At 34.9% G+C, this 14,071-nt stretch overlaps 1 protein-coding gene across 1 annotated transcript; it reads left to right on the top strand.

The window, feature by feature from the left end:
* Positions 1-8,465: 8,465 nt before the first annotated feature.
* Positions 8,466-11,776, top strand: LOC104111639 (uncharacterized). Its single transcript, XM_009621380.4, has 5 exons — positions 8,466-8,654; positions 9,883-9,967; positions 10,625-10,738; positions 11,329-11,430; positions 11,524-11,776. The coding sequence occupies exons 1-5, from the start codon at positions 8,557-8,559 to the stop codon at positions 11,566-11,568; spliced, it is 444 nt and encodes a 147-aa protein (XP_009619675.1). The 5' UTR covers positions 8,466-8,556; the 3' UTR covers positions 11,569-11,776.
* The last annotated feature ends 2,295 nt before the right edge of the window (positions 11,777-14,071 follow it).

Raw genomic sequence — 14,071 nt, 5'->3', positions numbered from 1 at the left:
TCCGTAATCGGAATTCGACCCTGATATCAAAAAGTTCACTCCCGGTCAAACTTCTAAAAAAAATCAAATTTCTAATTTTTGCCAAATGACCCCGAAATGACTTACGGACCTCCAAATCCATATCCGGATGCGCTCCCAATACCAGAATTACCATACAAAGCTATTCCCATGCTTGGAATCTCAAACGGACATCAATAACATTGAAATGTACTTCAACCCAAATTTATGAAATTCTTCCAAAACGCCAACCTTCCACAATAGGCGCTGAAACGCACCCGGGTCATCCAAAACCCAATTCGGACATACGCCCAAGTCCAAAATCATCATACGAACCTGTTGGAACCTTCCAATCCCTATTCTGAGGTTATTTACTCAAAAATCAACCCTTAGTCAACTCCTTCAACTTAAAGCTTCTGAAATTAGAATTTTCTTTCTAAATCAACTCCGGACTTCTCGAAATTCAATTCTGACCACACGTACAAGTCATAATACCTGAAGTGAAGCTGCTCATGGCCTCAAACTGCCGAACGACGCGCTAGGGCTCAAAACGACCAGTCGGGACGTTACAATAAATCTCTCCAGTCTCTCGGGCTCTTATAAATCATGAAAATCAGCCCCAACAAACATGATATAATGCATCAATAATGAACAATAGAGACTAAGATGTAATATGCAAGTAAAACCGTGACTGAGTACAAAAAAAGCAATTTAGCAGATAACTCAGCATGTACATGACCTCTGTGGGTCCCTACAGTGTCAACACATGGTGTAACCATGATTTTTAACATGATTTGTAGTTCAATTTCTCTAATACGTGGAAAATGTACGGATAACAATAGATTATTCAACTGCACGGTTCCATGGAATTTACCAAGTCACAATTCCTACGGTACATGCCCACACGCCCGTCATCTAGCATGTGCGTCACCTTAAAACCAATCATATAACACATAGTCCAAAGATTTATACCCTCAGAACTGAGTTTAGAAGTGTTACTAACCTCGAACAAGTCGAGTCCAACACCGAGTAGGATAAACAATACTCTGAAAATTTCATTCTGTGTGTATCAACCTCTAAACGCCTTCCTATCTCCTCAATTCCAAGCCAAACGATTTGAAACTAGTCAAACAACATGCAAATTAATCAAAATATACTCCAATGCTTACAATTTAACAATTTATAAAAATTCTCAACTCCGCTCGAAAAGTCGACAGTGGGGCTCACGTCTCGAAATCCGACTAAACTCACAAAATCCGACAACCCAATTAATTACGAGTCCAACCATACTAGTTTCACTCAAATCCGACTCCGAATCGACATTCAAATCCCAAAAATTTATTTTATGAAATTTCTACAATTTTCTCCAAATTTACATCTCAAAATACTAATTAAATGATGAAAATAATGATATATTCATGTATATTAATCAAATCCGAGTTAGAATCACTTACCCAGATGAATTTCATGAAAATCCCACGAAAAATCGCCACAAACCGAGCTCCCGAAGTCCAAATATGAAATAATACTCTAACCCTCATTCATATAGTACAAAAATCCGATCCCCCATTTTGCTGACCGCAGAATTTTTGTGCGGTCCGCACATTCCGGGTTCTGCAGCCGCAATCCAAATTGTGCGGTCGCAATTTAGGAGTGACTGCACTACCAGGCTTCCATAAATTGACCATAACTTTCTGTACAAATATCTAAATGATGATTGGTTTACCTTTCTGAAAATTAAACTCAAAGGGCTACAACCGTTGTTTTTGGATCCTCTCTAAATTCCTTTTAGATTAAAAGATATAAGCTTCCGAAGTCAGACCATCGAACCTGCAGATTCTCCTTTCTGTGGCCGCAAGAGGATTTTTGTTGTCCGTAATTCACCTCTGCAGTCCGCACATGAGGCTTTGCCTCCGCACTCCAAAATGTGCCCCCGCACTCCTACTATTCCCAGAACATCATTAGGGTGCCAAAATACCCAAATTCGTTCAAAACTCACCTGAAATATACCCGAGGCTCCTGGGGCCTCAACCAAATACACCAACAAGTCCTAAAACATCATACAAATTTAGTCGAAGCCTCAAATCACATCAAACAACGCTAAAAATACGAATCATACCCCAATTCAAGCCTAATGAAAACTAACAATTTTCAACTTCTACATTCAATACCGAAACCTATCAAATCAAGTTCGATTGACCTTAAATTTTGTACACAAGTCATAAATGACTTAACGGACCCATAAAAATTTGCAGAACTGGATTCGGACCCCGATATCAATAAAGTCGACTCTCGGTCAAACTTCCAGATCTTCCATTTCCAACTTTCGTCATTTCAAGCCAAAATCAACTACGGACTTCTAAATAAATATCCGAACACACTCCTAAGTCCAAAATCACCATACGAAGCTATTGGAACCATCAAAACTCCATTCCGGAGTCGTTTGCACAAAAGACAAACTCCGATCAACCCTTTTCATTTAAGCATCCAACATGAATTTCCTTCATCCGACCTAATCCCGAAACACCTGAAAACCAAATCCGATAACACACACTGGTCATAATACATTATATGAAGCTATTCAAGATTTCAAATAGTTGAAAGGAGCGTAAATACTCAAAACGATCGGTCGGGTCATTATATTAAGCCTTCATAATGCCAACTTTCGCAAAATAACACAAATCAACTTACGTACCTCCGAAATCGATTCCGGGCATAAGCCTCCCAAGTCCAAAATCACGATACGAACCTATTGGAGCCATCAAAATACCTTTCGGGGGTTGTTTTCATAAAAATCAAGCCTTGGTCAACATTTTCAACTTAAGCCTCTAAAGTGAGAACCACTCATCCAAATTCATTCCGAATCATCCGAAAATCGAATTCGGGCATGCACACAAGTCATAATATATAATAGGAAGCTACTCAAGACCTCGAAGCACTGAACAGAACCTTAAAGCTCAAAACAACAGGTCGGGTCGTTACAGAAACTTATATGAGTGGCTTCATTCAACCGACGACAAGGCAAAACTCTTGTACTTTCCACTAAGAGTTAAAATTGATGTTGGCATCGCGAATGCTCGGGCTTGGTATTATCATGTTGGAAATTTCCCTGTTGTGCGTAGTAAAATGAGCACAAAACGCATCTTGCGTGATGAAATTTCGTTCCCAAGATATCCAATTTTTGGGAGGCAACACTTGCAAAACTAAATGGCATTGATTCAAAGTTGAGTCTATTGCCAATAGTTGAATCTTTAGACTTTACAAATTACAATAGTTGAATCATTAGTAATCAAAGGCTAATAATGCAACAAGTGTATAGACTGTAGATGCGATTGCTCGAATCCATGACCAAACAGGACACCCTGAAATACAGTTGAATTGATGTCTAGAATGCAATTTGCTGATAAACCATAGCCTTAATCACTTAGCATATAAAACCACCTCCAAGTTTGTCAGTGTCTGCTATTTTTGCAAAAGAAATCAAGTACTAGAATATATCAACTATGCTGCTTAAGTTAAGACCGGTATTGAATACTACTACTATTATTACAAATGCTCGAGTGATGGAAAGAAACAGAAAGAAAGAAGACATACTAGCTGTAGTCATAGTGAATTTTTATTCCCCTTTAGATTTAAGACCCAGAAATTTTATATGTATCTCAATCGCATGCATCTACGTCAAAGGACAAAGTGTTTGCTGAAGTATCAAAAGTTAATGCTACACCTTGGAGTTGATTACTTCCTAATATTGAGTAGTCATTATTCCATCCCTTAAAAGCCAAGCAGTAGAGTCCCCAATAGTTCACAACGACTTGTTCTTGTGCCAGAAACAACATGCATGGTACTCGGGTTTACGCTACCAAAGTACAACTTCACAACAGGAAAGTATAAGTCACGACCATTTGGATTTTCCTTATAGCAAGTGTCAAAAGCTCCGATTGGATTTTCAACCATAGTAATATCTCGTACTTCATTTCTAAATATGTAGCGAAATACTATATAAAATCATGAGGAAAACGTGTAAATCTTGTTCCTGTATCCACGAAGATTCCGTCGTTCAACATATCTTGTGTAAAATTCCACCACGATGCATATGGTTTCGCTGGAATTTCCCGATCATTAACAAAAACTTTATAAAGGATTTCTTGCTATAAATAGAATAGTTTCTCCTCGTTTGAAAATACACCAAAACAAAGAGAAGCAATATAAGTTAGAGAGAGTAATTCACAGATTGTAGTCTGTAAGATAAATAGTGAGTGACAGTAATATTGTAGTGAGGTATTTTAAACAAAGGGTATTATTTCTTTCAAAATTGTAATAGTCTCTTGACAGTACTAAGTTGTAATATTATAGTGGTAATATTGCTCCGCTCGGGCATAGTATTTACCTAGTTAAAAGAGTTGATGTAGTTGTTACTCTCTTGTGTTATTATTATTTTTCGTGAATATTATTTCTGTGCAGAATTATTATTTTTCCCAACAGTAGAATCATATATAGAGGTTGATTTTGGGACCAGTTCCCGTTTTTTCCCAGTGAATCTGCATTTGCGCCATTTTGGTTATCAAGAATTGAAGCTAAATAACTTTCTCTAGCATCACATCGAGCAATTCTACTTTCAACCAACGAGTCGTAATCCTTCAAGTTTGATTTTTCAAATACATCGCGATGGTAAATAGTAAAAGTATAAGACGACATTAGAGTATCTGGAAGCTTAACACTACTAGAAAATGACTAAATTCCGATGGTCAAAACGGTGGAAAATCCGTCGAAAATCAAGTTTTTCCCATGGATTTCCGACTGAAATCGAACGGTCGGAAAACCATGGTCGCAAACAATTTGCGACCGAAACAGTCAAAACTTTCCGACCGAATTGGTCGCAAAATGGATAATCTGGGACGCATTGAATTTTTAGGGATTTGCGACTGATTTGGTCGGTAATTTTCTGACCGAATCGGTCGCAAACTGGGTCAAACTAATCATACCTCGTAAATGACACATTTTGCGACTGAATCGGTAGCAAAAAAAAATTAATTATTTTTTTATTTTACGACTGAAACAGTAGGAACTTTATTTCAAAATTTTAAAATTTTGAAAGTGCGAGCGATTCGGTCACAAACTGGGTTAAACTAGTCAGATCTCGTAAATGAAATATTTTGCGACCGATTCAGTCACAAAAAATATTAATTTTTATTTTATTTTGTGACCGAAATGGTCAAAAATTGTGAAATATATTTTGTGGTATTTTGCGCTAATGTTTTCGATAAATACGATCGGAGTATCTGCTATAAAATTGTTTGAAAAATAAATAGAATTTTTTTTCACAAGTTGCGACCGAATCAGTCTGAATTTCCGACCGACATTTTGCGGTCGAAAAATTTTCGTCGGAAAATAGACGTTTTTAAGTAGTGTTAGATGGATTAAGAGACATAAATCTTTTTCTAGCTCGCATAATATAAGTGGAGTTAAGGGGTGATAGAGATCTTGCATTGCCCAAAAGGCCAAAACTACGAATAGAATAGAGAAATTAATTGATATCAAAATATGGAGGAAGTTTTCCATTGGTATAGCACTTTAGCACATCAAAGTATTTTGCTAATTGCTTCAATTGGTTATGTATATGTCCACCACTTCATACAATCATCTATGTACTAGTTTAAATTTCTTGTAACCTATTCAAAATTTATGCCAAAATAGGAAGAAACGCCAGAGCTAATTATAAAAGATCTGATTCTCTTTGAGAAGCCACAGTAGCAATGAAATAATTAAGTTCTCAATAAAGCCAATAATAAATCTTTTGCGTTTTTTTTCTTTTCTCTATATAATATAATTACTAAGAGAACAAAATTTGACACCTCTTGATTTTTTGTCAAATAAAAGTAAATATATAATTTTGCAAGAAAACAATTCCTAAATAGGGCATTAAAAAATCTCATGTAATCTAGGCTATTTAGGAACTTTATTTATGTAGTTTCGCTATTCACATTTGTATTAATTAAGCATATCCATGGACTAGGAAACAATTGCAAAAATTACACTAGCGCCCTATTTGGTCGCACTCATTTAATCTGTACCCATTTTTTAATTTTTTTTAACTTGTACTCACTTTTTAAACAATTTCATGCCTTTTTTCTTGGGGGATTTGCAGTCGTACCCTATATTTGTGTCACATTTTAACTTATACCCTATTTTTAAAAATTATTGATTTGGTAGCCAGCTGACAAAAAAATCTATAATAATATGAAAATTACACCCCTCACAAAAGATATAAAACCTGCATCACACATTAATCGCGTGATTTGCAACCTCATTCGTGGAAAAAGATCTCCTCCTCTCCTCTCAGCAACTTTATCAAAAAATTATAAACTTGTCCAGATTCATCTTCAGAATCACACTTGCATGAAGTTGTTTCACCTTGAAGCTAGAACTCCATGCTAATGTAGCATGAAGTTGTTTCATGTTGAAGCTAAAACTCCATGCTAATATAGCATGAAGTTGTTTCACATTGAAGCTAAAACTTCATGCTAATGCATGCTGAAGTTATTTATCCTACCGTCTACAGTTTTGTCATGAGTTTTATCTGAAACTTCAATCTAAACATGCTGAAGTTATTTAGTTCATTTGCTAAAATTTCGCACTAAACATGCTTCAGTTATTTATTTCATTTTCTAAAACTTTAGACTAAACATGCTTAAGTTTTTTAGTTCATTTGCTAAAACTTCAGACTAAACATGCTTAAGTTTATTAGTTCATTTGCTAAAATTTCAGACTAAATATGCTTAAGTTATTTAGTTCATTTATTAAAACTTCAGACTAAACATGCTTAAGTTATTTAGTTCATTTGCTAAAACTTCAGACTAAACATACTTAAGTTTTTTAGTTCATTTGCTAAAACTTCAAACTAAATATGCTTAAGTTTTTGTCTTGTAGTATTTAATTTTCTAATGAGTTTCTGCTAATACATGTTGAAGTTATTTAGTTCATTTGCCAAAACTTCTTACCAAAACATGTTGAAGTTTTATTATACAGTCTACAGTTTTGTCATGAGTTTTATCCGAAACTTCAGTCTAAACAAGCTGAAGTTTTTTAGTTCATTTGCTAAAACTTCAGACTAAACATGCTTAAGTTTTTATCTTGCAGTATGTAATTTTCTAGTTAGTTTTTTCTAATGCATGCTGAAATTATTTAGTTCATTTGCTAAAACTTCATATCAAAACATGCTGAAATTTTGCCCTGTAGTCTACAGTTTTGTCAATAGTCTTTTATTAAAGAAGGACAAAATCGTCTTTTTAAAACGCTTTTAAAAAATATGGGTACGGATGCAAACGAAAAAATAAAACGTGTATAAGTTAAAAAGGGGCGACCAAATAGGGCGCCCCATGCAATTTTTACTTTTTTCTCCCTTTTCTTCTTCTTATTCTTCTTCGGGTGACAATGATTTTATATGGTATTTGTAAACATATTTTAAGGTAGTTTATGATATTTTACATTGGTGAGCTGTTGTGGCGCTTTAGTTTTTACAATTGCTTAGGGTTTTTTCTACTTCTTTTTCTTAATTGGAAAATGGGCGTTAGATTTATTGTTGTTTTGACAAAATTGATGATTGAGATTTGTTCTTGATGATATTTGGAGGTGATGTTTCAAATTAGAGCTCATTTTGAGTAGATTTACGTATTAAATCGTATATTGCATTGTTAAAATTTGAAGAATAAATTTCTATTTCCGGGCAATTTGTACTTCAGGCCTATTTGGCCTTAAGTGCATGAAAACGTTGGTTGTAGTTCAGATCTTTTGGCCTTAAGTGCATCTGAAGTGCAAATTCACTTCAAACTTATTGGCAACCTTTTGGCCTTAAGTGCATGAAAATGTTGGTTGCACTTTAGACCTTTTGGCCTTAAGTGCATTTGGAGTGCAATTTTTCACTTCAGACTTATTGGCCTTAAGTGCATGAAACTATTGGTTGCACTTCAGACCTATTTGGCTTTAAGTGCATCTGAAGTGCAAATTTTTCACTTTAGACTAATTTTTTTAACTTCAGACCTGAAGTTGATCGTAAAGTGGGTAGGCTTGCAATTATTTTTTGCAAAGTGGGTATAGGTTCAATTGTGACCCCAAAATCGGATATAGATGCAAAAGCCCCGACACAATTGCTTATTAATACATAAAAATGACATCAGATAGCCACTTTAAAGGGCTGCTATTTAAGAATTAGTCAGTGCGTCCTGAATTTTAGTTTTTCAATTCAATTTTTCGGGACAAAAATGTCCTGAATTATTCTTAAGTTAAGATATTTAGTTTAAAATTTCTAGGAGCCTATTGTAATAACTATGATCTTTAGGATCCAGTTTTAATAACTAGGATCTTTAGGGAGTTCAAGTGAAATTATCCATCAAATTTTGTAGAAGATGATGCTACTCAAATGCTGACCAAATACCAATAAGGAAAAAAGAAAAAAAAATATTATACTATAGTTGGCTTTTAACTCGCCACATAGAACTTCTTTCTCCTACTTCACCCATTAAAACAAGAGAGAGAGAGAGAGAGAGAGAGAGAGAGAGAGAGATGATGCTTCAAGCTAAGATACCCATTATCAATGGAGGGCTGAAGTTTAAGGAAAAGACTTTAACTTTCTCAGAATTTCATAATTCAGCTGTGAAAAAGTAAGTTTTTTTAAAAGCTATTATTCAAGAATCAAGCTTTTTATGTTTATATTTATGTTTGACAAGTAATATTGGTCTGAATTTTTGTGGGTCGTTTGCTTACTATTTATCTAACTACATGTTTTCAGTGTTATCTTTTTGTTCATTAGAGCAATTTCAGTCTTTAAATTGTTCATAAAAAGTGTTTATTTGCTTAATTTTTCATTTTTACAAATTGTCTTTGTATGTACAAATTTGAATTTGAGATGTTCTGATGTGATAAGCTTGCTGAAGGTTTCTATATTGGAATAATTAATAATCAGGAAATTGAAAATTGCGGAATTGAAGTTCTGAAATTTATATAAAGGGAAACATGGAGTCTGTATTCTGATAAAGTATTCAACATTCACCTCTTCGGAATATCCTTAGAAATTTATCGCGGGACGATAAACTTTATTTCTTCTATAGTAATTTTCCCTAAAAATGAAAGCTTTCTGTATATAATAGTAATATGCATTCACTAACTTTATTAGAAAATATGGTGGGTTATAATGACAACAATAACAACAAAAAACCTAGTATAATCCCACAAGTGGGGTCATAGTGTGTACACGGACCTTACCGCTATGAGTTTGTTTCCGATAGACCCCGGCTCAAGGAAAAAAGAAAAGAAAGCAGTAGCCACAAGCAGTAACAACAGCAAGATAATTAGAAAACAAGCTGAATGATCAACATGTGGTAATAGAGATTTACCAATAATAGAATACAAGGCTAACTACTAATACTACTGATATGGGGAAGACACACACTCGACTACCTACTAACCTTCTACCCTAATTCTCGACCTCCACACTTTTCTATAATGGAAAACAAGAAAGTAGTTCAATGCATTATCTCTGGTGTTTCATTTTCTTTCTGGCGAAAAGTGTAGTATTTTGTTATGAAAAATTGGCAGAACTCTTTCTGCGGTAGTATCGCCTTTCTGTTATTCAGTATTCCACTCAATATTCTACTGATAGAATGGTGAACGTTAAAATCACATGACTATTCGGTTTTTTTCCTTTTAAATGTGAAAGGCTCATTTAAGGCGCGCTTACCCTGAAGGTCAGAAAAGCTCAGGGAGGGCGCTTCGCGTCGCTTAAGCTGTGCTTCAGGCTACGCAAGGCACTAAAGCTGCCCCTCATTGCCCATAACTTCTATCACGTGACTATTCCGTTTTTCTCCTTTTAAAGAAGCTTTTCTGTGCCAGGTTTGAATATGGGAGCATGCACAGCACTGGCTTGGCTTCATCGAGAACCAGGAGTCAAGCAATTCGCGTCCTGGCTAATCCTAATGTATGCATTATGAAGGCTCTTCCACGTATGTAATACTAGTACTAGTATGATGGGTTTGAATTGCTCAAATATTTTTAACTAATGAAAAAAGATAATGTTTTTATGTCTGTGACGTGGTAAAATTATGTGAACGACAATTTATTAAGACTTGCTTCTACTTTCTTGTTATATGAGCTATTATATCTTCGTCTTCGAAAGGTTAGCCATTAATCATGCTTTATCAGTCCTATTCCAAATTAGGAGAAATTTTTGGATTAGTTAATTGAGGTTTGTATTGGAATGATATGGACTTGAATAGAGTGAAATAGATAGAGGATTCGATAGCTAACTATCAACAACATGGTATCAGAGAAGAGGAGTTCGACATTTGACGTTTCAACAGTTTCATTGACTGTTATCTTCGGTAGTTAGTTAACATGCCAAGTTGGTGTACAATTTCAAGTCTACTTAGGTTTTAGAAATAAGAAAATTTACATTTTGTATACTATGGCGCACGGGAAATCTCAAACCTAGTACTACTCTTATGTTGTTTATCCAAATTTCCTTGAAGTTCTCGATCTCATGCTTTATTATATGCTATAACATGGAAATATCTTCATAGTGACTCGAGGTCGTTATTTATAAAGAGCTTCGAAATGAAAACTTCTTTGTCTACAGGTATCTCCAGGAAAAGAGAGAGTAAGGAAGGAAGTGATAATGGTGGATCCTTCAGAAGCCAAGCGGTTAGCTGCAAAGCAAATGGACGAAATTAAAGCTAAAGAGAGATTTCAAGTGAGTGAACCTCCATTTTCTTGCAACATGTAATTACTATTTTGTTAGCCAAATCTTACTGCCATTAAATGGGCAAAGATATGAAATGTACTGAATCTCTGTCACTTGGCATTATCGACTCCTAGCTGCTTCTAAGCAGATTTGAGTATAGGCTGTTGAGTTTATATTATTAGCTCAAGGTGATTAGTGTTCCTGTTCTCATCTCTGGAATGGTAGTAAAATCTGCATTGAATGTGATGTAATTAGTTTACATCCACTTCATCTGAGATGAATGTTTCCCGTGGCATCTAACATTCAAATCGGTCATTCCCTACAAATGCTTACTCTACCAAGTTAAAGTTTGGAAAGTTTGTAAGACGGGAAAAGTAGAATACTTCGAGGGATTAATCACTCGACATAGTAATAGACCTATTGCTTTATGCATGTTACAGTTGATGCAAGAATGTCAAATTAAGTTTCTATCATAATCTGTTTTGATCTTTATAACAAAAACAAAGTAGAAAAACACAGAGATGATTCTTGTTACCATGTTTTTTAAAACCTATTGCTCTTACATCAATTCTACATTCTCAGCTCTGAATATTTTACAGAGACGGCGACAAATAGAAGCAATTAATGGTGCATGGGCTATGATTGGTCTTACGGCAGGATTAGTCATTGAAGGTTACACCGGACTCAGCATTCCGTCTCAGGTATGAATACCACAGCGCATCGAAGCTCAATGGCAGTTACATATGAATGAAACTTTAACTTACAACCCCCCCGAATTATTATTTTTTTAACAGTTGGCGAGCTACTTAGCTGCAGTCGTGGGGATATTTATGAGATAGATAACAAGCCGAGATGAGGAAGCAAAGAAACTATGATCAAATCGTTCTTTAACTCATAAGATGTGAGATTGTGGAAACTGCTAATTCTTGTGCAGTATTTTGGTTTTCAATTCTCTGCATTCTTGATTTGTTATGGCTACAATTTTGTATATCTTTCCTTTCTTAGGAAATGTCAATAAAATGCATAAATCATTACTGTTGTCTATTATTTTTGGAGTTATGTTTATTTAGTAAGATGCATGTCTGTCACAATTATCAGAAGCTAGTATAACCACATATGCGAAGGGAGCCTTGGCGTAACTGGTAAAATTGATGCCATGTGATCAGGAGGTCACGGATTCGAGCTGTAGAAATAACATCTTGCAGAAATGCAGGGTAAGACTGCGTACAATAGACCCTTCCTCGGACCCCGCGCGCGCATATCGGGAACTTAGTGCACTGGACCGCCGTTCAGTATAACCCCACATGCCATGCAAATCTTGCTGCAGTTTTCTTTTCTGCCAAGAAGCATTATATAGCTTTTTATCTTAATTATATTTATGATACTCACGGCAAACGTTAGTTACTCCCTCCGATCCACTTTAATTGATTTTTTGGTTGTTTTCACACGAGGAATCCAATTTTTAGCATTAATTAATAATAAAATTGACAATAGTAACCTTAATTTGTTCATTAAAAATATAACAAATACTTATGGGTTCATTACTTCAAGGGCAATTTTGAAAACAATAAGATAATTCCTTCTTGATATCTGAATAAATCAAATATTATGGACCGTAAAAGAAAGACCAAAAAATCAACTAAAATGGACTACATCGAGTATGTTTTAAACATCATCCTTCAAAGTGACTACCGATGCACTTAGCAAGAGCAATCTCTCTCATTATGGGCTTATATCAAGCTGTAAGGCCCAACAACTTTTTATTAATGTACTCTCATTTATGTATATTTTCTTCCAAAAAGAAGTAAAACTATCGTATAATTGAATTTAATCCATGTCGAGTAACTCGACCGAAGAGTGTGATAAGATGAATGAAATATTTTCAGCTTTAACTAGAGGTTTCGGATTTAAATCTTGGAACAGAGAAACCCCTTTTCTCCCTAGTTGGAGTGTTTCTCCCTTCAATGAGCCTCACACTGCCCAACTCAATTAGTCGTGTCGGTGAGTTCGAAAAGTTAAACCAAAAATAAAGTATTTATTTCGAGTTTAATTTCTTGTGTTTATCCTAATGCTTTCGAGGAAAACCCCGTTGGACTTATTCCTTGAAGCCACTAATATATTTACAAATATTATATATTTTCACTTTCTTTATATCTTGTAAAATTCTTTTTGTTTTATACAATACAAAAGACAAAGAAAAAGTCAGAAATTGTTATAAAATCTTGAATTATGGTGGATGTCCATAACCACCAAAGTGTTTAATGATATATTTATGTAGTGACCATTCCACTCAATAGTGGTCATTTCTCTCAATAGTGGTCATTCCACTAAATAGTGGTCATTTCACTCACTATTTTACAATAGTGATTCTTCACTTTTCATGTCAAAAGTCTTGTAATAGATCGGAAAGAACATACAATTTGAAAAAGAAATAAAATCTCTTCCTTCTCTCTATCTCCATTTCTTGTTCATGTTTTACTAAATTGCTTTTATTTCATAACATGTTATCAGCACAAGACTCTACCATCTCAAGAAGCTCTTTGAGAAGACTAAAGTATAATTTTTTTTCTCTTTTAATTATGATTGATATTATGAAAAGAAAGTTCGTTGGCCTTGAAAGTTCGGGCAAGAACTGTATGACATGGGTGTTGGATGCTGAAATCCATTTAGATGCAATGGGTCTTGGAGACGCCATTAAATATAGAAATAAAGCATCTACCCAAGACTGTGTTAAGGCCTTGATTTTCTTGCGCCATCACCTTGATGAAGGGTTGAAAATAGAATATCTCACAGTCAAAGATCTATTTATTTTGTGGAATTGCTTAAAGGAAAGACATGGCAACTTAAAGTTGGTCACTCTTCCACAAACACGATATAATTGGGCTCATCTAAGGCTCCAAGACTTTAAGTCCATTTCTGAATATAATTCTGCGATGTTCAGAATTATTTCTAAATTGAAATTCTGTGGAGATAGTATCAGTGACTATGATATGCTTGAAAAATGTTCACAACGTTTCATGCCTCCAATATGGTCTTGCAACAGCAGTACCGAGAGAAATGTTTCAAGAAGTAATCTGAATTGATTTCTCTTCTCCTTGTGGCTGAACGAAACAATGACTTGCTCATAAAAAATTACGATAATCGACCCATTGGGTCTACACCATTGCCCGACATGAATGAGATGTATTCCCATTATGCCAAGCGTGGAAAATATCGTGGCTCTGTTCGTGATCGTGGTCGTGGTCGTGGCCAAGCAATATTCTTCTTTTCTTATGTGCTAATATTATATTATTTCACTTAACATAGAAAATTAGTACCAAACAAATGTTGTATTTTTTTATA

Source organism: Nicotiana tomentosiformis, chromosome 11 (assembly GCF_000390325.3).
Source record: "Nicotiana tomentosiformis chromosome 11, ASM39032v3, whole genome shotgun sequence".
Taxonomy (NCBI): domain Eukaryota; kingdom Viridiplantae; phylum Streptophyta; class Magnoliopsida; order Solanales; family Solanaceae; genus Nicotiana; species Nicotiana tomentosiformis.
Note: the sequence above shows the minus strand (reverse complement) of the source record. Positions and strands in the feature narration are given on the sequence as shown.